This window comes from Odocoileus virginianus, chromosome 10, assembly GCF_023699985.2.
Source record: "Odocoileus virginianus isolate 20LAN1187 ecotype Illinois chromosome 10, Ovbor_1.2, whole genome shotgun sequence".
Taxonomy (NCBI): Eukaryota; Metazoa; Chordata; class Mammalia; order Artiodactyla; family Cervidae; genus Odocoileus; species Odocoileus virginianus.
In genome coordinates this window covers 11,744,353-11,769,580 of record NC_069683.1, presented here as the reverse complement: position 1 = coordinate 11,769,580, position 25,228 = coordinate 11,744,353, and the positions used below count along the sequence as shown (strand labels likewise).

General features: G+C 41.7%; 3 protein-coding genes across 3 annotated transcripts; all 3 read left to right on the top strand.

Moving 5' to 3' along the window:
• The first annotated feature begins 2,574 nt into the window (after positions 1–2,574).
• LOC139029573 (olfactory receptor 4B1-like) lies at positions 2,575–3,973 on the top strand. Its single transcript, XM_070472853.1, has one exon. It carries the CDS (start codon positions 2,611–2,613, stop codon positions 3,538–3,540), a length of 930 nt encoding a protein of 309 aa, XP_070328954.1. The 5' UTR covers positions 2,575–2,610; the 3' UTR covers positions 3,541–3,973.
• A 6,655-nt stretch (positions 3,974–10,628) lies between these two features.
• Positions 10,629–11,753, top strand: LOC139037003 (olfactory receptor 4X2-like). The gene has a single exon (XM_070472852.1). The coding sequence runs from the start codon at positions 10,755–10,757 to the stop codon at positions 11,682–11,684; it is 930 nt and encodes a 309-aa protein (XP_070328953.1). The 5' UTR covers positions 10,629–10,754; the 3' UTR covers positions 11,685–11,753.
• Positions 11,754–16,714: 4,961 nt separating this feature from the next.
• Positions 16,715–24,745, top strand: LOC110134010 (olfactory receptor 4X1-like). Its single transcript, XM_070472987.1, is given in 5 exon segments — positions 16,715–17,709; positions 19,174–19,304; positions 21,936–22,132; positions 22,135–22,515; positions 22,518–24,745. Coding segments are annotated over 3 exon segments (924 nt in total). The 5' UTR covers positions 16,715–17,709; positions 19,174–19,304; positions 21,936–22,074; the 3' UTR covers positions 23,003–24,745.
• The last annotated feature ends 483 nt before the right edge of the window (positions 24,746–25,228 follow it).

Here is a 25,228-nt window from a genome sequence, read left to right as displayed (position 1 = left end):
TGAGTGAGGATGTGGTAGAAGGAGATTTTTGTGATGTCTCACAATCTTACCTTTTAACCATTCAGTGACTGGATTTTCCAAGGTGTGATGCTGCCACGTATTCCTAATGCTTCTGAGAGCCTTGTGTCCACAACACTGCTACCAATGGAAAGGGCACCATGCTATGATGAATTTATCAATATTGCTTGCATTTGGTCATGAGTACCAATGTCGATTCTATACTGCACGCATCAATATCTTCCAGGAAACTGTCTCTTGACTAGGCAATTTCTTTTTGTTTTCATAGGTGACTGAGTGCCCCTCCTTTTTTTACCCCTGCGAAGAAGTTTAGAGTACTCATATAAATGACAAAGAAAAATTTCATTGGGTTTTAATTGAGGTTGCCTAAATTTGTATATAAAGTTAGGAATAGTCAAAATTATTATGTTAACTTTTATTATTTAAATGTAATTTGTAAGAATTTGGGGAGATGGATATGTTTTCCATTTGACATACGTATTTTCTTGTAGTAGTTTTATGGTTTTCTCTGCATAACTATATTACATTTCAAAGTACTTATTTTTTTTCTTGACTGTCATAAAAGGAATATTTTTGAGTTGTGTTTTTAACTAGTAATTGTATTTTAATTTTTTATTGTGTTAGTGATGTTCAGATTTATGTATGTATTTGTTTAGTTGTTTATTCATTTCCTAGGTTTATGTATTAGGTTTTGCTTGCAAGAAACAGAAGCCCATTAAACTAGCTTAAGCAGAGAGGAGAATTTATTTGAGGAATAAGGGGCATCTCTGGTACCCAGGTACACAGGGACTGAATCAGGAATGGAAAAGTCAAGGGTCATGGATACTTTCTGCCATGATCTTTCTCTCTACTATTATTCTTGTTCTAGAACACTAGTGTCTCATTTTTTTTTTTAATCTTCAGGTTTGGTGACTTTACATAATCCTAAAATTTTAAAAATAACACTGTGTGTATTTCATATTTATAACTTGGTATTTGATGGTCATATACATAATGAAATGATGACTACTGTTGAGCCAATTGGCATATTCATCTCCTGTGGTTACTCTTGGTGCTGTGGGTGTGTGTGAGAACACTTGTAATGTGCTCTTGGGAAAGTCTGAAGTTCAGCATACATCCTGATGGGAGGAATTCTGACACCTATGACTCTGTTTCCCTCTGTCCACATCACTGACTTCTGTTTTCTCTGTTGGTTCTAGTGCTTATTGATCAGGTGCAGTTTTACTTTTCCAAAAGAATATTTCTTGAAAATTTCAGTGTGAAACCAGAGACAAGGGGAAAAGCAATGGGTACAATTTACAGCAGAGAGTCAAGGTCTTCATACTGTTTCTTCCTTATTTTTCATGGATCCTATGTGGTGAAAATATGCCTAATATGGTGCCTTAATCTAGAGAGTATTGTTTTGAATCAGATGTTGTGATCCGTATTTCTTTTGTATTCTCTGAGAGTATGTGTGTGTGTGTGTGTGCGTGCTCCATCACTCACTTACTTATGTCAGTAAGTAGTGTCTTACTCTTTGAGACCCAATGAACTGTAGACCGTCAGGCTCCTCTGTCCATGGAATTTTCCAGGCAAGAATACTGAAGTGGGTTGCCATTTCCTACTCCAGGGGATCTTTGAGATCCAGGGATCAAACCCATGTCTCTTGAGTCTCTTGTTTTGGCAGGTGGATTCTTTATTACAGTACCACCTGGGAAGCCCACTCTGAGGGTGTATAGATGCATAAAAGGTGCTCAGTTAAGTATCTGCTCAGGGAAATAACTCACAGAGAAATCTTCATCTTGGTATCATATACTTTGCTGCTGGCCACCAACTGGGAATGGGGTACAGGCAGTCTGGTCACTAACCATAGTGCTCTCAGAGGAGAAGCTCTGCGAGTTCAGGATCTGTGAGTTGTCTGAGCTGTGTGCCAAGAGTTGTGAAAGTGATAGTGAAATGATGGAGACAAACTCCTAAGTGGAATTCTCTACAAAGTGTTTGAGCGCTTGTTATGTAAACACAGTTATTGAAGCTGCAGGGCTGGTGAAGGACTCTGACCTGAGTGAGTTGAGGGCTAGAAAGGAGTGAAGAAAACAATACAGAGGGCCTTTTGGAAAGGGAAGGATTAACAATGGGAGGATGATTCCCTGAAGAAAAGATGAGGGATAGAAGGAATTTGGAATTTAGGAGTAGTAGTGTGTCATGGGGATTTCCCAGTAAATTTGATCCATCAAAATGCAATGAAGATGGTAAAAATATAAGAGCTGGACTTGAATGACTCCCTAAATTCAGAATATCTTCTGTTGGGTTAGAAGAAACCCTATGAATTCAACCTGATTCTGAATCCTACAGTTGGCTATTTTCTGTGTGATCCTGAGTAAATAACCATTTCTCTGAGCCCTCATTTTCTAATACATAAACTATTGTTAGATTGGTCATATTTAATGCTCAATGAGCACATATTGCCTAAATAAATGAGTTCATGATAAATTTTTGCTGTAAACTGATTTACACTGTCCAATTTGCTATAAAGGAGGTGAATTTGTTATAATTGGTGTTTATTTTATTGCAGATTTCTGATTACCTCTGGTCCAGTACATATGAATCAACTCCATGGCGAGGACCAATAACGTGACTGAGTTAATTATCGCCGGTCTTTTCCAGGACGCAGAGGTGCAGAGAGCGTGCTTTGTGGTGTTTCTGCCCGTGTACTTGGCCACGGTGGTGGGCAACGGCCTCATCGTCCTGACGGTGAGAGTCAGGAAGAGCCTGCGTGCCCCCATGTACTTCTTCCTTAGCCACCTGTCGCTGGTGGAGATCAGCTACTCCTCCACTGTTGTCCCCAAATTCATCACAGACTTACTTTCCGAGATTAAGACCATCTCCCTGGAGGGCTGTGTGGCTCAGATATTCTTCTTTCACTTGTTTGGAGTTGCTGAGATCTTCCTGCTCACGGTGATGGCCTATGACCGCTACGTGGCCATCTGCAAGCCCTTGCACTACACAACCGTCGTGAGCCGGCCTGTGTGCCACCGTCTGCTGGCTGCTTCCTGGCTGGGGGGCTTTCTTCACTCCATGGTTCAGATCGTTATCACTCTCCAGTTACCCTTCTGCGGTCCCAACGTGATTGACCACTACTTCTGTGACCTCCATCCCTTGTTCAAGCTTGCCTGCACTGACACCTCTGTGGAGGGGGTCGTTGTGTTGGCCAACAGTGGATTATTCTCCATCTTTTCTTTCCTCCTCTTGGTGTCCTCATACGTTGTCATCCTGCTCAGCTTGAGGAACCATTCAGCAGAGGGCAGACGCAAAGCCCTCTCCACCTGCGCCTCTCACCTCACAGTGGTCACCTTGTTCTTTGGACCCGCCATCTTCCTCTACATGCGGCCTGCCTCCACCTTCACTGAGGACAAGCTGGTGGCCGTGTTCTACACGGTGGTCACCCCCATGCTGAACCCCATCATCTACACACTCAGAAATGCAGAGATGAAAGTTGCGTTGAAGAGCTTGTGGGGCAGGAAAGTAAACTCAGGGTTGCAATAAAAAAAATGAAAATATTAAAAAAAAATTAGTATGTATAGAGTGACCAAATATGATTCTGACTTTAGTGAATATGAGCAAGAGAGGAAAAGTTAACCTGTTCATGTTTTTTGTTGTATTTTATTTTATTCGTTTTTTACAGCACTGCCCGAGGATGATGAGAATTTAATTTTCCTTTTCCTTTAGACACCACCAGAAAATTCCAAGCTTCCCTTGTACTTCAGTGCTGCCATCATTAAACCCAAATTCCCCACAGAATTCACGCTTGTGAATTATTTTCTGGCTACTTCCTTTTGTGTCAGCTTTCTTTCTTTTATTCTATCTTCATGGTCATTAAACTACAAAATATGTAATTACTTAGGTGCTCTAGGTATGTGTGGTTCTTTAATTTCTATGAAGCTTATTTTATAAATAAAGATTTGTTGTTGATGATTTAGTTGCTAAGTGGTGTCTGACTCTTTTGCAATTCCGTGGGCTGTAGCCCGCCAGGCTCCTCTGTCCATGGGACTTCCCAGTCAGGAATGCTGGAGTGGATTGCCATTTCCTTCTCCGGGGTTCTTCCTGACCCCGGAATTGAAATCATGTCACCTGCATTGGCAGATGGATTCTTACTGCATACCTACCTGGGAAGCTCAGATGAAGATCTACGTACCACTAAAAAATTTACTGAATGACTGAAGAAACTTGTTTGCAAAATAGTAACTGACTTGTTCCTGAGAATCCAACCAGGCTTGCCTGTCTACTTCAAGTGATGGAATAAGGGCACCCTTTTATCAGCCTATGTGGCCTCAGACTTCCCTGGCAGTTCCAGAAGACCTTGGCTCCTGCTCTGTCTAAACCTTCAGTGTTTCAGTCTGATCAGAACCAGGCCTCAAAATTCTTCCAGATACCATTCTCTTCATAAAACCTGTGCCAATTTCATTGGGTTGGGAAGACTTAACTTCCTGTGAAAACTAACTGGCCTTTGCTTATATGGACAGCTTTTTAGGGTATTTAAGCCTATTTTGCACTATTGCTATTTCTGGATGTTTATATCTTGAAGTCTACTTGAGGGCTGAACATTACTTACCGTTATGTTCTACTTCAGTGTCAGCATAATTTTATGCACTACTATGTCTTCAGAAAGTTGAATAAATGAATACAAAATTAAATAGATTAATGGATAACAGAATATATGAATGGCATGTAAACTCTGCTGTCAAGGTTCATACACAGTGATGTGAGGAATAAAGAATGTCCTATGGCCTCAGCATCCAATCCTAAGCTTTAATTTCTAGAGTATACTTTTACAATTATTTTCTTTGCATAGAAATGGTGAAATTTTCACTTGGCATTATAGAATCGCCCCAATTAACAAACAATCCACATTAACCATCTGAATGTTAACAGGTCTGTTATCATTCACTTCAGTTCAATTCGGTCGCTTAGTCGTGTCCAGCTCTGTGACCCCATGGACTGCAGCACGCCAGGCCTCCCTGTCCATCACGATCTCCCGGAGCTTACTCAAACTCATGCCCATTGAGTCTGTGATGCCACCCAACCATCTCATCCTTTGTCATCCCCTTCTCCTCTTGCCTTCAATCTTTCCCAGCATCAGGGTCTTTTCAAATGAGTCAGTTCTTCACATCAGGTAGCCAAAGTATTGGGGTTTCAGCTTCAGCATCAGTCCTTCCAATGAAGATTCAGGACTGATTTCCTTTAGGATGGACTGGTTGGATCTCCTCGCTGTCCAAGGGACTCTCAAGAGTAACACTGATGCTATCATTAGAGTAAAACTTGCTAATACTCTTGAGTCATGATGACAGAAGAAATATTGCTTCAAGTCATGATTTGGTGAGATTAAGATAGAATTGCCACTTTGTTAAGTTTCTGTACAGAGCATCTGAGATTGTGTTTTCACCCGAAATACTTTTGGTTTCTTATATACCATCTTTTCCCATATAAGACCTGAGTAGTTCATGTCACGTTGTATTTTTAGATAAGCTCCTGTACTCCTTGGTATCAATCACAGCTCTTTCTGAGCTGTTCTTATTTAAATGACTTCTCTTCTTTGGTGATCCATAAGGCACAGATTTTAGGGAGGGACACTTGGATTTAAATTCCCACCCTGTTATCTTCTACCTGTACAACATTGGGTTCATTCACTTTTTCTCTAGGTGTCAGCACGCTGTGATTTGTGGAAAGATTGTGGCGTGTGGAGAGAGATCACAATTGAAATTTATTTATTTATTTATTTGTTTATGGCTGTGCTGGGTCTTTATTGCTGTGCGGATTTCCTCTAGTTGCGGTGAGCAAAGGGCCACTCTCCGCTTGCAGGGCTCGGGCTTCTCATTGCGGGCGCTTCTCTTATTGCGGGGGCTTCTCATTGCGGGGGCTTCTCTCATTGCGGAGGCTTCTCTCATTGCGGGGGCTTCTCTCATTGCGGGGGCTTCTCATTGCGGGGGCTTCTCATTGCGGAGGCTTCTCTCATTGCGGAGGCTTCTCATTGCGGGGGCTTCTTTCATTGCGGGGGCTTCTCTCATTGCGGGGGCTTCTCTCATTGCGGAGGCTTCTCTCATTGCGGGGGCTTCTCTCATTGCGGGGGCTTCTCTCATTGCGGGGGCTTCTCATTGCGGGGGCTTCTCTCATTGCGGGGGCTTCTCATTGCGGGGGCTCCTCTCCTTGCGGGGGCTTCTCTCCTTGCGGGGGCTTCTCATTGCGGGGGCTTCTCTCATTGCGGGGGCTTCTCTCATTGCGGGGGCTTCTCTCATTGCGGAGGCTTCTCATTGCGGGGGCTTCTCTCCTTGCGGGGGCTTCTCTTGTTGCGGCGCACAGGCTCCAGAGCGCACGGGCTTCAGTAGCCGCATCGCGTGGGCTCCTTGGTTGCGGTTCCCGGGCTCCGGAGCACAGGCTCAATAGACTGGTGCACGGGCTTAGCTGCTCTGCGCAGTGGGATCTTCCCCAGCCAGGGAGTAAATCTGGAAACAAGATTACATTTTTGTTTCATCCCCTCCCTGTCTTCCCTGGTGGCTCAGAGGTTAAAGCGCCTGCCTCCAATGCGGGAGCCCCGGGTTCGATCCCTGGGTCGTGGAAGATACCCTGGAGAAGAAAATGGCAACCCACTCCAATATTCGTGCCTGGAGAATCCCATGGACGGAGGAGCCTGGTAGGCTACAGTCCACGGGGTCGTAAAGAGTCGGACACGACTGAGCGACTTCACATCAGTGAGATAACATAGGAGTGCCAGAAAGGCTTTTCTAACTTCCTTGGTGCCCCCATCCCATCAATATAATTCTAATATCTGAAATTCCCCAGTAGGAGCTTTGTTTCAGGTGGGTAAGGCTTTGCTAGAAGGGAAACTATTGTTAATTACTAATATCTTAATTTGGATAATTTTACAAGATCGTTTTCTTTTCTTTCTAGATGGTTGTTATCTGGCCACTGAAATATGGTTCAATCCAAATCCAGTTCATCATCTGGTTTTGCTGTGAGCTAAGAATTGTTTTTACATTTTAAATGTTTGAAAAAAAAATCAAAGTAGGGTAATACATTGTGATACATGAAAGTTATACATAATTCAAATGTTAGTGACTATAAATAAGGTTTCATTGGACTATAGTTGTACCCAGTATTTTTCTTCTTACTTATGGCAGTTTTTGTGTTAGATTGCCATGAGTAGTTGTGACACAGTGTGGTCTACATAGCCTAAAATACTTACCATGTAACCCTTTAGAGAAATTTGCCTGTCCCTGGCTTAAGCCACAGTGAAGTTTATTATTTATTCAACAAGAAGTTGGAAGGTCAGTGGTCCCAGGATTGTTTTGTTATTCCTATGATGCCCAAGCATCTGGTTGGTGCCCCCTCAGTTCTCTAGGCTGTCCCGTCCTGGCAGCTAGATGTCTATGGTAGCTCTTGGTGTTATCTACTTACATGCAGGGAGGGAGAGGCTCTCACTTTTTTGTGGGAAATATTTCCCAGAAATTCCCCAGAAGAACTCTGACTCCTATTGACCAGAACTAGGTCATATGTCTATGCTGAGATGCAAAGGAGGCTGGAATAGTAAGTAGTGAAAATAGGAATAAGATTATAATATTAGGCCAAATATTGTGTTTCCTCTGAGCTGGTCACCCTGGTGTTCAATAATGTCAGAGTTCTTTCATCAAATAAGGGATGTCTCCACAGGGAGTTTTGGTGGAGGAAACCCTAGGGGATAATGATGTGGGCAGAGTGAGGTTGTTAAAGGATTTGAATCTGGTGCCAGAGTCTTCGACTGAAATCTAGTTTAACCACTTAGAGACTGTGCAACCCCAAGTAAATGAATAAAACCATGTAATTCAGCTTCCTTAATTAGCATGAAAGTTTGGACCAAGTGCAAGAGGCATTTTATTTTTTTTGGCCACACTGCACAGCATGTGGGATCTCAGCTCTCTAACCAGAGATGGAACCTGTGCCCCCTGCACCACAAGCATGAAGTCTTACCCACTGGACCACCAGGGAATTCCCAAGAACCATTTTCCTAGCAATACTGCTTTCCTGACACCACACCCTGATTTTTTCCCTGACGAATGATAAAGGATTGAGGCCCTAGGATGTGAGTTCTTTTGTGAATTTTAAAACATCTCTTGTTACAGGAAATTTAAACCATATACAGATGTTATCATCATAGCATGGTTAATAGACTCACTTGTACAGGTGAGTACAAGATACCTAGTTTCAATAATGATCAATTTAGGAGAAATCTTGCTATGTCTCTATCAGGGTATCTCAATGGCAGCATTGTTGACATTTTGGTTCAGATACTTTTGGGAGGCTGTCCTGTTCATGTAGGATGTTCTGGAATCCCAGGCTTTGACCTACTAGATGCCAGGAGTAACACTTCTCCACCCAAACTGTGACAAGGACAAATGTCTCCAGATATTGCCAAATGTCCTCTTGGAGGAAAATCACCCCCAGTTAGGAACCGCTGATTTGTACCAGTTTCTCCTTCCATCCAAAATTAAGAGTGTTCTTGGAACGTCCCTGGTGGCCCAGTGGTTAAGAATCCACCTTCCTACCCTGCTGATGTGATTCCATCCCTGGTTGGGAGCTAAGATCCTTCATGCCTGAGGGCGACTAAGCCCGGGGCCAAAACTAGAGAGAAGCCCCCGGGTGCAGGTACTGGAGAAAGCCCACGTGCCGCGGTGGAGGATCCTCCAGGCCTCGGCGAAGACCTAGTGTGCCGCAGCTGAGGCCTGACAAAGCCAAGGAAGTAAATAAAAACAGGAAACACCCCAAGTTCCCAAAACAAAACCAAAAAACCCCAGAGTGTTCCTATATCATCCTTGGTAAACTGAAATGAGGTAAAGGGAAGTGGCAATCACCTTAGGACACATAAAACAAATCAAGATAAACCACCGATGCTCACAGACACAGCTGAGAGTTACGGCAGCTTGATGCTGAAATGCTTGGCAATGCCAGTTGCTTGGGGCGTGTGCTGCCTCTATAACGCTCACTTGTTAAGACAAACACTGCTATTTTCCCTTTTTATCTTTTTCTGTAAAAGGAAAAAATCCTCTTCGGGAAACAGGTAACAGGAAAATAGTGGTGGTGTGAAGTGAACCTTTGAAAAGTGGGGGATGCCTGTAACCTCGTCCAAACCAAAGGCCAGGATAAGTGCTATCTCAGTTTTCTGACACACACCACCCATATTCCTTGGACCCATCCTTTGAATGGTGTCTTGTCATGTGAAGTCACATGACTGAGTTCGTGATAAGCAAGAGCTGGATCTAACTGACCTCTGAATGGTATAGGGACCCATAGCCTAAGTGCCCCGTGAACACTGGGTGAAATTACTTTAATATATTCCCTATTGACTTCGGAAGTTATGTTACCTACAAGGAAGTTTGGGATGTTAGTACCCAGGTCCTGCTTCCCATGAGGCAGGTGCCTGATGAGGAAGGGGAAAGACATGGCTCTCTGGGGACCAGTGGTCTCTCATTTGATCATCATGCCTTCCCCCTGGCATCCCTTCGCAGGGTGAACTCAAGGCTGAGCTGCCAGAATTCTTCTTTTTCTGTGGAACATGGAGAGACAAGAGTTCTGTGTTCTTCTTAATCAGGTGGAGTAGACCCACGGGCTTAGTCTCAACATTCCCAAGAGTAAGGCTGGAAAGGGGAGCCGATTTCCCATCTGGCAACTCCTGAGCTGTATGAGCTCTGGTTGCGAGCTTGGCCTGACTGCTTTGAAACTCTGTAACTCTGAGACATGCACTACGTGAGGGATGTTCTCGGGGCGTTATTTGCCCCTCTGTGACCAGAGCAGAAAAAAGGTCTGGGGTGAGACATCAAAGGCACAGAAACTCTGGGGTGAGTTTTGTTTTGTGAGCATGTGATCATTACAACTCCCCTTTGAAAGTGAAGGGAATGCTACCAGGAAGGCCGTGGTATTTTGCAAAGTGCTCTCACGCTGGTCTGGTCTTTGCCTGAGGCAAGCACTGCGCTTAGACCTGGGATTCAGGGATGGAAAGATGTGGTCTTGGTCCTTGGTGACCTTTGTTCTTTCGGTATTTGCTGAACCTCTGTGATGTACCAGATACTGTGCTAAGAAGGCTAGGATGATCTGCATGCACTGATCCTCCATCCTGTGTGCATTCAGTGAGTGTGATTTTCTGCAGGTGCTTCAGTTAGCGCTGGAGATGGAGTGGTGGTAAGAAATGATCTCTGCTCTAGAAATTTCAGTCTGGTGGGGCAGATGGTCACATAAAATAATTACAGTAAATTCAATGTGTGCGTGCATGCTAAGTGGCTTTAGTTGTGCCTGACTCTTTGTGACCCCGTGGACTGTAGCTCAACCAGGCTCCTCTGTCCATGGGATTCTCCAGGCAAGAATGCTGAAGTGGGTTGCATGCCCTCCTCCAGGGGATCCTCCCGACCCAGGGATCGAACCCACGTCTCTTGCATTTCCCGCATTGGCAGGGTGATTCTTTACCATTAGTGCCACCTGGGACGCCCTACAATTCAATGTGCAAAGTGCTGTATTTCCAAAATGTTCTAGGAGAGGAGGGTCACTGAGCCTAGGGTTCTATGGATTGCAGAGATGGATTTCCTATTTCTGAGAAGGTTCTGAGTTTGCAGAGTTTGAATGGTAGCATTTCAGGTACACAAGGGACTATTATATAATTCACTGCTTAATGTAGGAGTCTTTTGTTTCATATCATTTCAGATCACCCTTCCAAATTACCACCTCCTGGTGACTACATCATGGCTAAAACACACAATGTGACAGAATTTATTTTCCTGGGACTTTTTTCCAATCAGCTGGTACAGAAAGTCTGCTTTGTGATATTTCTGCTCCTGTATGTTGCCATCGTGCTGGGGAATTTCCTCATTGTCCTCACTGTCATGAGCAGCAGAAGCCTCGGCTCCCCCATGTACTTCTTCCTCGGCTACCTGTCCTTTGTGGAGATCTGCTACGCCTCGACGACAGCCCCCAGACTCATCTCAGATCTGCTGGCTGAAAGGAAAGCCATATCTCTGTGGGGCTGCATGTCACAGGTTTTCTTTATCCACTTGTTTGGTGGCACTGAGATTTTCCTGCTCACCGTGATGGCCTATGACCGCTACGTGGCCATCTGCAAGCCCCTCAACTATACCACCATCATGAACCGGCAGGCGTGTGCCTTCCTGGTGGGCGCAGCATGGGTGGGGGGCTTCGTGCATTCCTTGGCCCAAATCCTTCTCGTCTTCCGCTTGCCCTTCTGTGGCCCCAATGTGATCGACCACTATTTCTGTGACGTGCTTCCCTTGCTCAAACTTGCCTGCTCTGACACCTTCCTCATTGGTCTTCTGATCGTTGCCAACGGGGGGACCCTGTCTGTGATCAGCTTCATCGTCCTCTTAGCCTCCTATGTGGTCATCTTGCTCCATGTGAGGATTCGAAGCTCTGAGGGTCGGCGCAAGGCCCTGTCCACCTGTGGGTCCCACATCACTGTGGTCACCTTGTTCTTTGTGCCCTGCATCTTCATCTATCTGAGACCTTCTACCACCCTGTCTGCGGACAAGATGGTGGCCGTGTTCTATACGGTGATCACCCCACTGCTCAACCCCGTCATCTACTCCCTGAGAAATGCTGAAGTGAAGAAGGCCATGGAGAGGCTGTGGGTCAGAGCAATGAAACCAGAAGAGAGGTAGAGGCTGAGCCTTGGTCTTGATCTATGAGTTTAGAATGATGCTAAGACCGGCATTTAAAGGAAATTAAAAGAAATAGAGGAAAATAAAAACAGAGAAATGCTCACAATAGACATTTTAATAAAAATATGTATATTGTTGCATTCAATAAAAATGTAAAAGATTATGTCTAAGTAGATGTAAAGACTGGAAGGAAATCTACTCCATCTTTTCAGTAGTCAAAAAAAAAAAAAAAAAGATGCCTAGTCCAAACTGAAGGGGCAGAATGGGACGAAGTTCACTTCGCAGGACTTGTTAGTTCTAGAATATTCTAACTGGTTTCCATGCTCAACAACTTGTATAATTACTTGTAAAATATTTCCTCTTATGGATATACTGTTACTTAAGCCATTGTTACGGTTAGAAGTTTAGATCATTTCTAATTTTTTAGTCATATAAGTAACACTGAGGGAAAAAATAATACTGAGGTCAGGATCTGTGAATAGAAATATTTTACTATATTTTTTAAAGAAGCTCACTTGCTATTCTGGCCTGGAGAATTCCATGGACGGTATGGACATGGACATGGGGTCGCAAAGAGTTGGACACGATTGAGTGACTTTCACTTTCACTTGCTATAAATAATTTACTATTTTAAAAGTTATTGAAACCTTTAAGGCATAATGTTAAATTGAGGTTTCGAAATGCCGTAGTAACCTTCCTTGTGACAGAATTGAACATGATCACTTAACATTTTCTTAGTGAGAAGTAAGATTTCACATAGTCTCAAAGTATCTTCCCACAACATATTTACTAGTTGAAAAAGTTAGTTGCAAAAGTCTACAGTGGAGAAACCTGGAAGACACCCCATTAAACAATTCCTCATAGTTAGTATCATCAGTATTGAAACTGGAGAGGCACACAGTATTATTACTGTGGTATTCCTACCACAATATGTAACCTGAGTCTAATCATGACAAAACATCATGGAAACCCCAACTAAGGAATATCCTGCAAAGTTACTAGCCTATGTTCTTGTAAAATACAGGACAAAAGAATTGAAGACTTTTTCTAGATTACAGAGAGATGATAACCAAATGTAACCTGATCCCTGACTGGATCCTGTACTAGATGAAGGTCATTAGTGGATAGAAATGCTGTAGGTGAGGTATTTTTAATAATAAATTATCTCATAGTTAATTTCCTGATGTTGACAACTGTAATGTGTTTATGTCTTAGAAAGTCCTTGGATCAAAGAATTGCTCACTAAGATATGTAAAAGTGAATGAACAGTAGCATCAACTTTCTGACATTTCAGAAAAAATTCTGCCTATCTATTTATCAATTGAGAGATTGAATGATAAAATGTGATAATATATTAATATTTGGGATATTTGGATCAAGCTTATAAAGGAATCCTGTGTATTATTTTTTGCAACTTTTTTGTAAGTCAGAAATTATTTTAAAGTTAAAATATTTTGAACATTAAAGACAGCTTGTTGTACAACTTGCATTTTTAGGTTTTTTGGTAAGTGAGGAGGATAGTTTTAATTATTATTTAGCTTTGAGTCTTATTTACAAAGTTTTTAATGTTTAAAGTTTTACATTTCCACATAGTAATATTTATCAGTTTTTTCTTTTGATTTTTTGCATTGTGTCTGTTTAGATTATCCTATAAGATCAACTAAACATATATTTAAAGAAATTAGTTAAAATTTTAATTTAATTTTGTGAAATGATAATATATTCTTAACATTCAAAAAATCAGCAAAATAAAAAGATAGCCAAGTGGAAAGTTTCATTCCATTCTTTTCCTCATTCCCACATCTCCACTAGATGAACAATTTTCTTAGTTTTCTTTTGGGGTTTCTCTAAGCAAATATTAGAATATATATATATTATCATATATAATATATGTAACATATATAATATTTATATTATATATAAATATATATTTATTTTATCATATATAATTATATATTATAATTACATTTATAAATATATAATAAAATATATGATATATACAATATAATATATAAATATTATATAAGATATATTATATACTTAATATATGATATATATCATATTATGGTATATAATTATATTATGATAATATATGATATATAAATATTATATATGATATAATAATATAATAATATATGATATTATATTATATAATGTATTATATTATATATTAATGTACAATATATAATAATTATATAGTATATTAAATAAACATATTATATATATTATAATAATATAAATATATATATTTATATATTTATATATTATTTATATATAATATAATATAATATAATTATAATCTATGTTATAAAATACTATATTATATATTATATATATTATACATTATATATAATATATATTATATTATCTATAAATTCTAGTATTTGTTTAAAAAACCCCAAAAGAAAAAACGAAAACAGAGAAAATTGTTTATTTAGTGGGTATGTATATCTTTTATCTCTGTGTTTTACACACACATACTATGTAAACGAACCTGAAATTTGCTTTATTTGCTTAACAATACGTCTTGGAGATTTTTGTATGTGCAAGGAGAACTTCCTCTTTCTCGTAGTTTTGCCGTGTTCATTGAATGGGTATACTGTCATTACTTGTTCAGTCTTCCACTGATAAAAGTTTGGATTGTTTTGAAGTGTTGTAGTGAATAACTTTGATTTAAATATGTGCAACTATGCTGCGGTGTAGTTCTAGAAATAAAACTGCTTTAGATATTACCAAACTGTCCTTCACCTATTTGTACTCTCACCAACAACTTTGTGTTTCTTGTAAAATGTTTTGCTGAATTTTGGGATTTTTCTAATCCAATTGAAAAAATGGGAAGTCAAGAAAATTTAATTTTCATTTCTCTTATTTTGAATGAAGTTGCGCATCTTTTCGTACAGTTAAAAGACATTTGGGGGGCTCCCTGGCAGTCCTGTGATTAGGACTCCACGCTTTCACTGTGACGAGCCTGGGTTCTGTTCCTGGCTGGGGAACTAGGATCTCACAAGCTGCTTGGTGTGGCTTAAAAAGCTATTTGTATTTTCTGTATAAGCTGTTCCTATAATTTCCCTATCCATATTTGGGTTGTGGCTCTTTTTATTAAGTTCGAAGGACTGTTTAAATGTAAATATTCGTTCTCTCTGGTATGAACTGTAGTGCACACATGTGTGCTAAGTCACTCAGTCGTGTCCGACTTTTTGTGACCCCATGGACTGTAGCCTGCTAGGCTCCTCTGTCCTTGCAACTGTCCAGGCAAGAATACTGGAGTGGGTTACCATCCTCCTCGAGAGGATCTTCCTGACCCAGGGATCGAACCTGCTTCTCCTGCGGCTCCTGCATTGAGGTCAGATTTTTTGCCACTGAGCCACCGGGGAAGCCCTTCACAATGTATACAGAACATCACACTGTATGTCTTAAATATGTACCATTCTTTTCAAGTTTATTTCAATTAAAATGGAAAATTAAACTCAGTATTAACTCATGCTTATTTGCTCAGTTGTGTCTGGCTTTCTGCAACTCCATGGACTGCAGCCCACCAGGCTCCTCCGTCCATGGGATTCTCCAGGCAAGAATACTGGAGTGGGTTGCCTTGCCCTCCTCCAGGGGATCGTCCCAACGCAGGGATGGAGCCCAGGTCTCCCGCATTGCAGGAAGTCTTTTCCAACTGAGCTACCAGTATTAACTCTTTCTAAGCAGATGGTGTGTGCGCGTGTGTGTGCCTGTGCATGCGCATGTATACGCACGGGTCTCTGACTCAAAGGGGTGAGGTTAGGCAGAAAGGAAACTCTCTCTTCCTGCATCTTTGGCCAAAGAAATGCACACCCTGGGCCATTGTTTATATCACTTCCTTTCATTCCATCAGCCTGTGCTATTCCTAGAAGTCCGTCCCAGTTTCTGGATATAAAAAAGCTGTTAAACATACAGTGGTTTTACAACATTTGTTTCTTTTTCAGAGATATAATGGTGAGAAGTTAAGAAATCCTGAGCCTATTACAGTAGCTAATGCTATTTAGTTAAAAAAAAAGTTATGGAGATAAGCATTGATGGAGAAAGGTTTAACATAGGTTCCTTTAAGTAGTGAGAAATCCTAGGGCTTTAAAAACAGAGTTTCTGTTCTTGAAGTATTTAAGATGAGTTACAGGAAGAGGCCACACGCATACACCACTGTTTTATAATTTATTTGGCCAAACATACAAAGCTCCGAGGAAGAGTAGCATGGCTGGGGGCGTATTCTAGTTCTATTTCCTTCTGGCCTCTTTGCTTCATGGTGAGCCACCAGCTGCTGCTGACACATTCTGTGTGGATGGGAGATGCTACACCGAGTCATTTGACACAACGGGGAAATTTATTATTTATATAGGTCTGAGCCATTCTCATCGTCTTTCTGAACCCCAGTGACCTAATCTGTCAGATGGGAATGCTAGTTTCTAATAGAGTGTTACTGTGACTGTATGTGAGATGTTAGAGAACTTGAAAGACACAAATGTACCATGCTGTTACTTAAGACACTACGCCCAGAAGTTAGGGAACTGTAGTCTTTCTGAAGCCCTTGCATGTGAAAACCATGTGCTCACAGTGGTCAAATGCTTAGAACTTTAAGAATGAGTCATAGTGGGACCTCTGTACTAGGAGTTAGGAAAAGAGTTTAACCATGCTATCAATGCACAGGGTGGCTTGGCACAGTGATTGTCCCTCTTTGACTGTTTGGGCACCTATAAAATGAATGAGTTGGGCAAAATGATCCTGAAGGCCCTTCAATGACTAGCATTCTGTGATTCAACTGTCACACGTGGACTGTGTGTGCGAAGTGGTCCTGGTCCTCTTGGTTACAGTCTCCCTGGAACTCACTGACTTCACTGAGCTAGTGAGGGGCGAGGTCAGAGTCGGCCAGCAAAAGCCTCTTGTGGATGTCTGCGGTGGGACAGAAGGATGATGTGATACTGGATTCTCCTCCATCATTTGCTTGAAATGCAGATGGAAACCTCTAGGGGCCAGGACAAGAGGTTGTTAATTATACAGGGGCAAGTAGAAGTCCCAACATTGTAATTGGATTAATTAGAGATAAGTTTCTTAACCTCTGAAAGGAAACAATTGGGAAGTTGACTTTTGCTGTTCTCAGAAATTCCCCAGACAGGGGATGCCAGAAAAGTTCAGGGAATTCAATTCTCTTGTCTCAGTTTTCCACCTCATTCACTTAAACACACACAGTTTCACCGTCCAGCAAATATTTTTCTAAATCTTCATTTTCCTGGGTTTTAGGATAGACTTATCTTGTTCTATTCCTCTATAACTTTCTTCATGAGAAAGTCATTAAGTACTGGAATTGGCACATGCAAATATTGGCATGGGTGGTGCCTTGTGAGTCCATAGAAGAAGGTAAGCATTAAGTGGTGCTTTTTTGGGTGGAACAGACTCTGACTCAGGCGGGGTCTTCACACACATTGCACCATTCATTTTTGCTACTCTAGCTTCCATGTATTTCAATCATGGGCAGTCTTCTTAGATTTGCCCACTCTTTCAGCAGATGGGTCACACTTTAGATATCATCCTATTAAAGTCTCTCCTGCCAACTTCAATGACAGGAGGAGAAAGTGACTCTGTAGCTTGACTTAGAGCAGATATTACAGTCATCCTCACCAGAACCACTTGTAAAATGGTCACTGTGGGGGTGTTAAACTAGTTTTCATCAACTGCTGAGTCATGCAAGAATATCCTTTTGAAAAATTCAAGGGGGCTGGCTAAAACATTTTCATGCCTGAGAGTCTCTGGTGAAAATGAAGGCATTAGCTTCTTTCAAACCTGGGGATAGAACTACACAGAAACCTAAATATTGCTGAGGACCAATCTTGGCCCAAGATTTCCAAGTTTTAAATCAGTGCAAACTAACATACTGTTTATATTTCCTTGTGTCTGCGAAACAAAAATCTCTGTCTACCTGGAGTGACTTGTGCAAGTGAATCAGTTTTCTGACTACGGAAGTTTCAGAAGATAAAGTTAAGAATCAAGGCAATAAGCAATATTCAAGGTAAGCTTATTCACTTAATCTCTATAGGGGCATACTTTGGAATTATTTTCAAAAAGCTTACTTTTTATACTACATACCTTCATTATACTTTTATCTATTTATCTATATATATATCTAGTTTACAAGATACTTGCAATGATACCTTAGTTTTGAAATAGGTGTAGCTGCAGACGCAGAATTCAGGGGTCAAACCTCCAGTATTTATTAACTCTGCTGAGTTCCCTACCCTATGTGAGATGTAACAGTAGAAAACTGTGAAGGTGGAAAACTGAAGTAGGAGCACATTATTGTCCACATCATTACTGTTATTTTTTTTAGAGCTTATGCTTTAGCTTTGCTTTGCCTTTTCTTAGCAACACGACTCTCCTCTCTCTCCACGCTCTCCGTTCAGTGTGGGGGCAGCAGTGGGAGGAGTCAGTGGGTGAGATGGGTAAGGGAGAGAGTATTGGACAGGAAGCTGTGGAGACTGATCCTAGTCCAGGCTCTGCACCAGCCCGCTGTGTGAATCTGGGTCTTCCGTAAGAAGAGGAATCCACAAGCTTCCTTCCAAATCCAACGGTTTATTTTACTCAGTAAGGGACACTAGCGAGGAGAGGCTGGGCATCTTATTCCTCTGGTGATAGAATATCTTTGGAGAAAAAGTAGGAGAAAATGAGTACTGGAAAAGGCAGTTGGATCAATTTTTTTAAAATTATATTTTACTTGTTGGACTTATTGAGGACTTAAGCCTGGAATACAGCTTCTCAGATAGCTCTGAGGGACTGTTCAGACCAATCTTATTTTTCAGAAGTCCCAGGACCTAGAGTTCTATGATGGTAAAATTATAGTAAGAAATCATAGATGAGGATGAGAATGAAGAAGTTTCACAGAAGTTGTTTATTTGGTCTAATCTATCTGAAGCTTCTGTGTTCATCCTTGTTTCGGTTTTCTTAACCATAAACCCTGGAAATGTGCAGTTACTTACTGACTGATAAGAGTACATTATCTTATCTTTCAGTCTCTCTTCTTTAGTTCTCCCAGTTAAAATGTCAGAATTAAAATTAAAATTACCCCACAGGTAAAATGTCACTGCCACTGTCAATAATATACAGTCTGATGACCTCTTTATGCAATTCTTTCTCAAATGTTTTCCAGTTCTATTCAGAAGTTCAATAAATGTCAACTTTTTTTTCTTCCTTCCAATCTAAATACTTTAAAAATTTAACTTTTTAGAGAAAACTTGATTGCACCAAATATACATGTTATTCTGTTAACCTTCAATGACGTTAGACAGAAAAGCAGGACTAATTTTTTTTTTAATTTGAAAACTAAAGTGGTCCTTATAGATCTTCTGAGAGAATCTCTCCCACTGACACCCCCAAACAAAGGCAATTATAGAAACAGGGAGCATTTACATTTAAAGCTAAATTTCACAGAAATAATTTGTGAAATTAATTATTTGTGGAAAAACTTATCCATTTCTAGCACAGCCATTTTTGCCATGGGGGTGAAGCATGCCCGCCTATGATTCCTGTTCTTCACTGAAATGCCCTGAGGATGAAATATTGGTGCATGGCAAGAAGTCAGCTGGGTACACAGAGGAGCCTGATGGGGAGGTAAGGGAAGGGCGCACGAATGAGTATAGTTTTATGATGTCTATTTTATACATAAGGAAACTGGGACTCAGAGAGCTCCAGTCCTTTGCTCTAGGCCACAAAGCTCAGTTTAAACAGAGATCTATATTTTCCAAAATGTAGATGCTTCCACTATCTCTCTTACTCTTGAAGAGTGCCTAATATTGAATGCATAGCAAGAGTGTCATATTGTGGACTTACTACAGCTGCTGCTAGTTTTTCAATTACTCTGCAACCTTTGAAATGAACCAGGTGCCCTAGTACATATAAGAGAGAAAAGGGAAAGGAAATGGAAAGGACAAAGTTGCCAAGCTTCAACCTCTAATCTTGGAGGTCGGTATGGGTAAGGGGAAATGGGAGTCTCTTGGGTTTATCTATCTCTGTCTCTCTCTCATCTCCATCTGTCTGTCTGTCTATCAATCTGTGGTGGAACACAAATAACATAAAATTTACCACTTTAACCATTTTTATGTGCATAAGTGAAGTGAAGTCGCTCAGTCGTGTCCAGCGCAACCTGATGGACTGTAGCCTACCAGGCTCCTCTGCCCATGGAATTTTCCAGGCAAGAGTACTGGAGTGGGTTGCCATTTCCTTCTCCAGGGTATCTTCCCAACTCAGGGATCGAACCTGAGTCTCCCGCATTGCAGGCAGACGCTTTACCATCTGAGCCAGCAGGGAAGCATTTACGTGCACAGTTCAGTGCGTTAAAGAGCATACACACTGTTGTGCAGCTGTCACCGTCATCCATCTCAAGGACGTCTTTCATTGTCACAAACTACTCTGTACATGCACTCACCAAGCACTGACTCCGTGTGCCCCCACCCCCAGCCTCTGGACACCACCATTCTACTTGCTGTCTCTCTGAACTTTACCACCCTACAGACATCATACAAGTGGTCTCATACAGTGCTTTTCTCTCTGGAGCTGAATTAGCATGTCACTTAGCATATTCAGTCCTGTGTTATTCCATAGCCCACTATTCCATAAGCTAGTTCTAAGATGCTTAAGTCAGATCCCGAGGCTGCTGTGGAGTCTATGCAAAGAAAGATGGGTGTCAGGCCTGCCTTCTGAAGTGGGGAACATGGAGTCCCCATCAGACTCTGAACTAATGGGGTGATACGGCAGAATGAAAGCATAAATCAATTATACTCTGATACACATTTCTCTAACGGTGATACTGAGCATCTTTTCATGTGACTCTTGGCCATCTGTATGTCTTCTTTGAAGAAATAGCTATTCAGGTCTTTTGCCAGTTTTTTGTTTTTTTTTTTTTGATGTTGAGCTGACTGAATTGTTTGTGTATTTTGGAGATTAACCCTTCATCTGTTGCTTCATTTGCAAATATTTCCTCCCATTCTAAGGATTGTTTTTGTCTTGTTTATGGTTCCCTTTGCTGAATAAAAGCCTGGATTCCCTGGTAGCACAGACGGTCAAGAATCTGCCTGCAATGCAGGACACCAGGAAGATCCCCTGGAGAAGGAAGTGGCAACCCACTCCAGTATTCTTGCCTGGGAAATCCCATGGACAGGGGAGCCTGGCAGGCTATAGTCTGTGGGGTTGCAAAGAGTTGGACATGATAGACTAACACTTTCACTTTGCTGTACAAAAGCTTTTAAGTTTAATTAGGTTCTATTTGTTTATTTTTGCTTTCATAGAAACTAACACAACATTGCAAAGCAGTTAAACTCCAATAAAAATTATATCTGATATTCTTATCAATTATCCTCTTATACAATTACTATTTAAAACTTGTGAGTTCTTTCAATCCCGAAAACAGCACCATGGAAAAGGTATTGTCATTTCTGTTTTCCAGATGAAATTTATCGGCATGGAAGAAAATCATAGACTTGTTTAATATCACATATCTACTAAATAGCTGTGCTGGAATTGGAAACTCATCTCCTGACTCCAAACCTTGTGTTTCTGTCACCGGGTCAACACACAGAAGCTGACCTAGACTGCAGGCTGGTTGTGAAGTGTGTGAATATGGTCTTAGGATGCCTTTAGGTTTGCTGGCAGAGCTTGTTTACCTTGAGGGAACGTCGGCTTCAGAAATGTGATTATGGATTTTCTGTCTGATCACCCTTTGTCAGTTTGCAGAGCCCTCGAAAGACTTAATCACATTTCCTCTGCTCCATAGCCACTTCCAAGGATAGCGGATGAAGCAGGGTGACTCTCTTTCCTTTCCGCCTCTCTCCTATGCCTTTTAGGGAGTCAGGCTGCAATTCAATAACTGTGGGGTAACTGAGGTTGAGAACATAAAATAGCCACTACAAAAGTTGGTTCCATATTACCGTATGTGGTAGCACTAACTGAAACTCTTATTATGGATCCAAATATAAGGTGCACACTTCAGGAATAGAATATGTAGTAGCAGCAGCTACATTTTGAAAGATGTAGACCTCAGTTTAAAGATGAACTGTGTGTCACTGAATTTCTCTGAGCTTCAATTTTTATGTATGAAATATTCTCATTTCCGCCGTGAAGATTCATTAGTTAATGAAGTGACTGAATCAGAGAAAACACTTCAAAGAAGTATTATTACAAGCTTAGCTCCTACTTTGAGAAAAATATCAAGCTTTGATGACCATTGCCTTTCCCATTTGTCTCAAGGAGAGCATGTTTTGGAGAAGCTCAAGGCAGAGGGGATTAAGAGGAAGCAGAAGGACAGTTTTGCTCTGAAAAGGATGCTCCTATTGAAGAGACGTCTTGGTTTCTGTGATTTCAGGTGTCAGCTCCTGAGCTTTAGAACATGGCTGCTACGAGCAATGTGACTGAAATCGTTTTCTTGGGATTCTCTCAGAACCGGGATGCCAGAAGGCCATTTCTGTGCTGTTTCTCCTCTCATATGTGGCCATCCTCCTGGGTAATGGTCTCACTGTGGTGACCATCATGGCCGGCAAAGGGCTCACGTCCCCCATGAATTTATTCCTCAGCTACTTGTCCTTTGTGGAGATCTGCTACTGTTCTGTCACAGCCCCCACACTCATCCTGGACTCTTTTATGGGGAGGAGAGTCATTTCCCTCAAGGGCTGCGTCACACAGATATTTTCCCTCCATTTGTTTGGTGGCACCGAGATCCTTCTCCTGACGGTGATGGCCGACGACCGCTACGAGGCCATCTGCACGCGTCTGCACTACCCGGTCGTCATGAACCGGAGGGTGTGCGGCCTCCTGCCGGGGGCGGCGTGGGCTGCGGGCTGCTGCATTCGGTCGGGCAAACCGTCCTCATTTCCCAGCTGCCCTTGTGTGGCCCCAAGGTCCGTGACCACTACTTCTGCGATGTCCACCCGCTGCTGAAGCTGGCCTGCTCAGACGCCGTCCCCGTCGGCGCGCCAGTCGTCGCCAATGGCGGCTCCATCTCCGAGGTCAGCTTCACGGGGCTGCTTGCGTCCTACGTGGTCATCCTGCGCTGCCCGAGGACCCAGACCCCAGAAGGCCGGCGCGGGGCCCTCTCCACCTGCGCCTCGCACCTTGCGGTCGTGGCCCTGTTCTTCGTTCCCTGCTCCTTTGTCTACATGAGGCCCTGTATCACCCTCCCTGTCGACAAAATAATCGCTGTGTTTTACACGGAGGTCACACCTCTCTTAAACCCTGTCATTTACTCATTCAGGAATGCTGAAGTGAAAAACGCCCTGAGGAGACTGATGCGGAGGAAAGGGCGTGGGGAAGAGAAATAGATGATTCCATCAGGGAAAAGTGGGGAGCAAGGCATACGAATTTGGGGTACCGAGATTTCACTGTCTACATTTAACTGACCGGGAGGTCTTGGCCCAGCCACCATCTTTTTTTTAAAAGCATATAATTTCTTTCTTTCTTTTTCCTTCCTTCCTTTCTTTTCTATTCTTCAAATTCTTCTCCTATTTAGGTTATTACAGATTATGAAACTAAATTCCTGTGCTGTACAGTAGGTCCTTGTTGGTTATCTGTTTCAAATACAGCAGTGTTTACATGTCTATCCCAAACTCCCAGTCTATCCCTTCCCCAACCCATTCTTCCCCACTGGTAACCATAAATTCATTCTCCAAGTCTGTGAGTCTGTTTTTCAATTAAGTTTATTTGTATCATTTTTTAAAAAAAATATTCTGCATGTAAGTGATATCATATGATATTTGTGTTTTTCTGTCTGACTTACTTCACTTAGTCTTCAGGTCCATCCATGTTGCAGCAGATGGCATTATTTCACTCTTTTTAATGACTGAGTAATATTCCATTGTGTATATGTACCACATTTTCTGACCCATTCACCTGTTGATAGACATTTAGCTTACTTTTATGTCTTATCTATTGTAAACAGTGATGCTCTGAACATTGGGGTGCATGAATACTTTTGAGCCAAATTTTTCTCTGGATATATGCCCAAGTTTTGGTTTCTTCATCTTTAAGGGACTGGTCAGGATTGAAGGGGTCTCTAGGATGAAGTCTAGGAAGGGTCTTCTGGTGCTGCACTTCCACATTTGACAATGCTCTTGAGGCAGATTGGCTGATTTGGAGAGAATGAACTCTCTAGAAAACCAGGGTCTCTCTGGGAATAATGAAGAGGTTAGGTGGAAAAGGAGAAGAAGCTGCTTCAGGGAGGTGAAAGTTTAGGAGAGGAATAGTGGCCGTTCCAATGCTTAGACATTTTATTGTTCTGACATACCAAAGATTTGCCCAGTGGGTTCTAGGCAGGCCAGATTGATCCAGGAGGTTTTAGTCCTCAGAATAAAAGGTGTTTTAGCTTTCGACAGAGATTCATATAAGCTCATGCTATTAAATGGAACCACAAGGAGATTTTAAGAGATCTGGAAGCACTAGGTGATGATACCTACTTAGGCACAGATATTTTCCACGTACCGTTCACATTTCGATGTCTAAAATTCTCTTCTGTTCACATCTGTCTGTCCTTTTCTCTTCCTCTTGTTTTCCCTCCTTATACCTTCATTTGTTTGGACCATTAGTTTTCTCTCTCTTCAGCCTCTTGGATTCTCATGTTTCTCAGCCCTTTGAAAAAAGCACCCCGATAACCCACTCTCTTGCACAACCATGTTGCCTTGTCGCTCTCCATCCATGAGCACCCCTGCTCCTCTCTATGCCTCACTCGAGCTGCCTGTTGACTACGGTATGAAGTTAACTGCCCTTGGGTCCTCGCTGCTTGTCAATCATGTTTCAATCATATTTTTTGAGTCCTAATATCTATAACTCCCTCCCCACATTAGAAGAACATACCCCTCAAACTCTAGCCCCGGCACTGACCCTCACTCACAGCAGATGATTTCTTCCCAGAAATCACCTGACAGCACTTCTCTGATTTCAGTGTTTCTCTCCTCAAGACTTCCATGACTCGCAGTTGCCTTCTGAATCAACCACAAACTCCTCCTTGACATGTGACACCCTTAAGGTATGGCCTACTCTTAATGTTCTTTTTTTTTTTTTTTTTAAGCTGCATTCTGGTAAAGCTCACTGGCTTCTGAAGATCCCCGGTGCCTTCCCTCTAAAATATTTTCCCATCTCTACCTTTTAACACCTTACCTACTTTACAGTGCCCCTCAGAAATGCTGCTACCTTTAGGGAGCTTCCAAAATTATCCAAATGGAATATGCCTTTTTCCTTCTTTGAACTCCCATAATGCTCAGCTGGAATCTTTTAAGACCTTTAATAACTATATTTCAGTGTTCTTTTCCCCCTGTTAGAATATAACTCCTTTGAGAATATGGCCTGAATCCTATTTATTTGCATCTTGCTCTAAGTGACATAGTGTAAAACTCAGTAAATATTTTGTTGATTATGTTTCTGGAATTCCATAGTGCTTCAGCTTGTAAGTGAACAGTGGTTGTTATCTCTCTATCATTTTGGCTCATCTCAATTATCTAAATAATATACCGGCATCACACAACTTAAGACAGACTAGTAATTACACCTTGTAT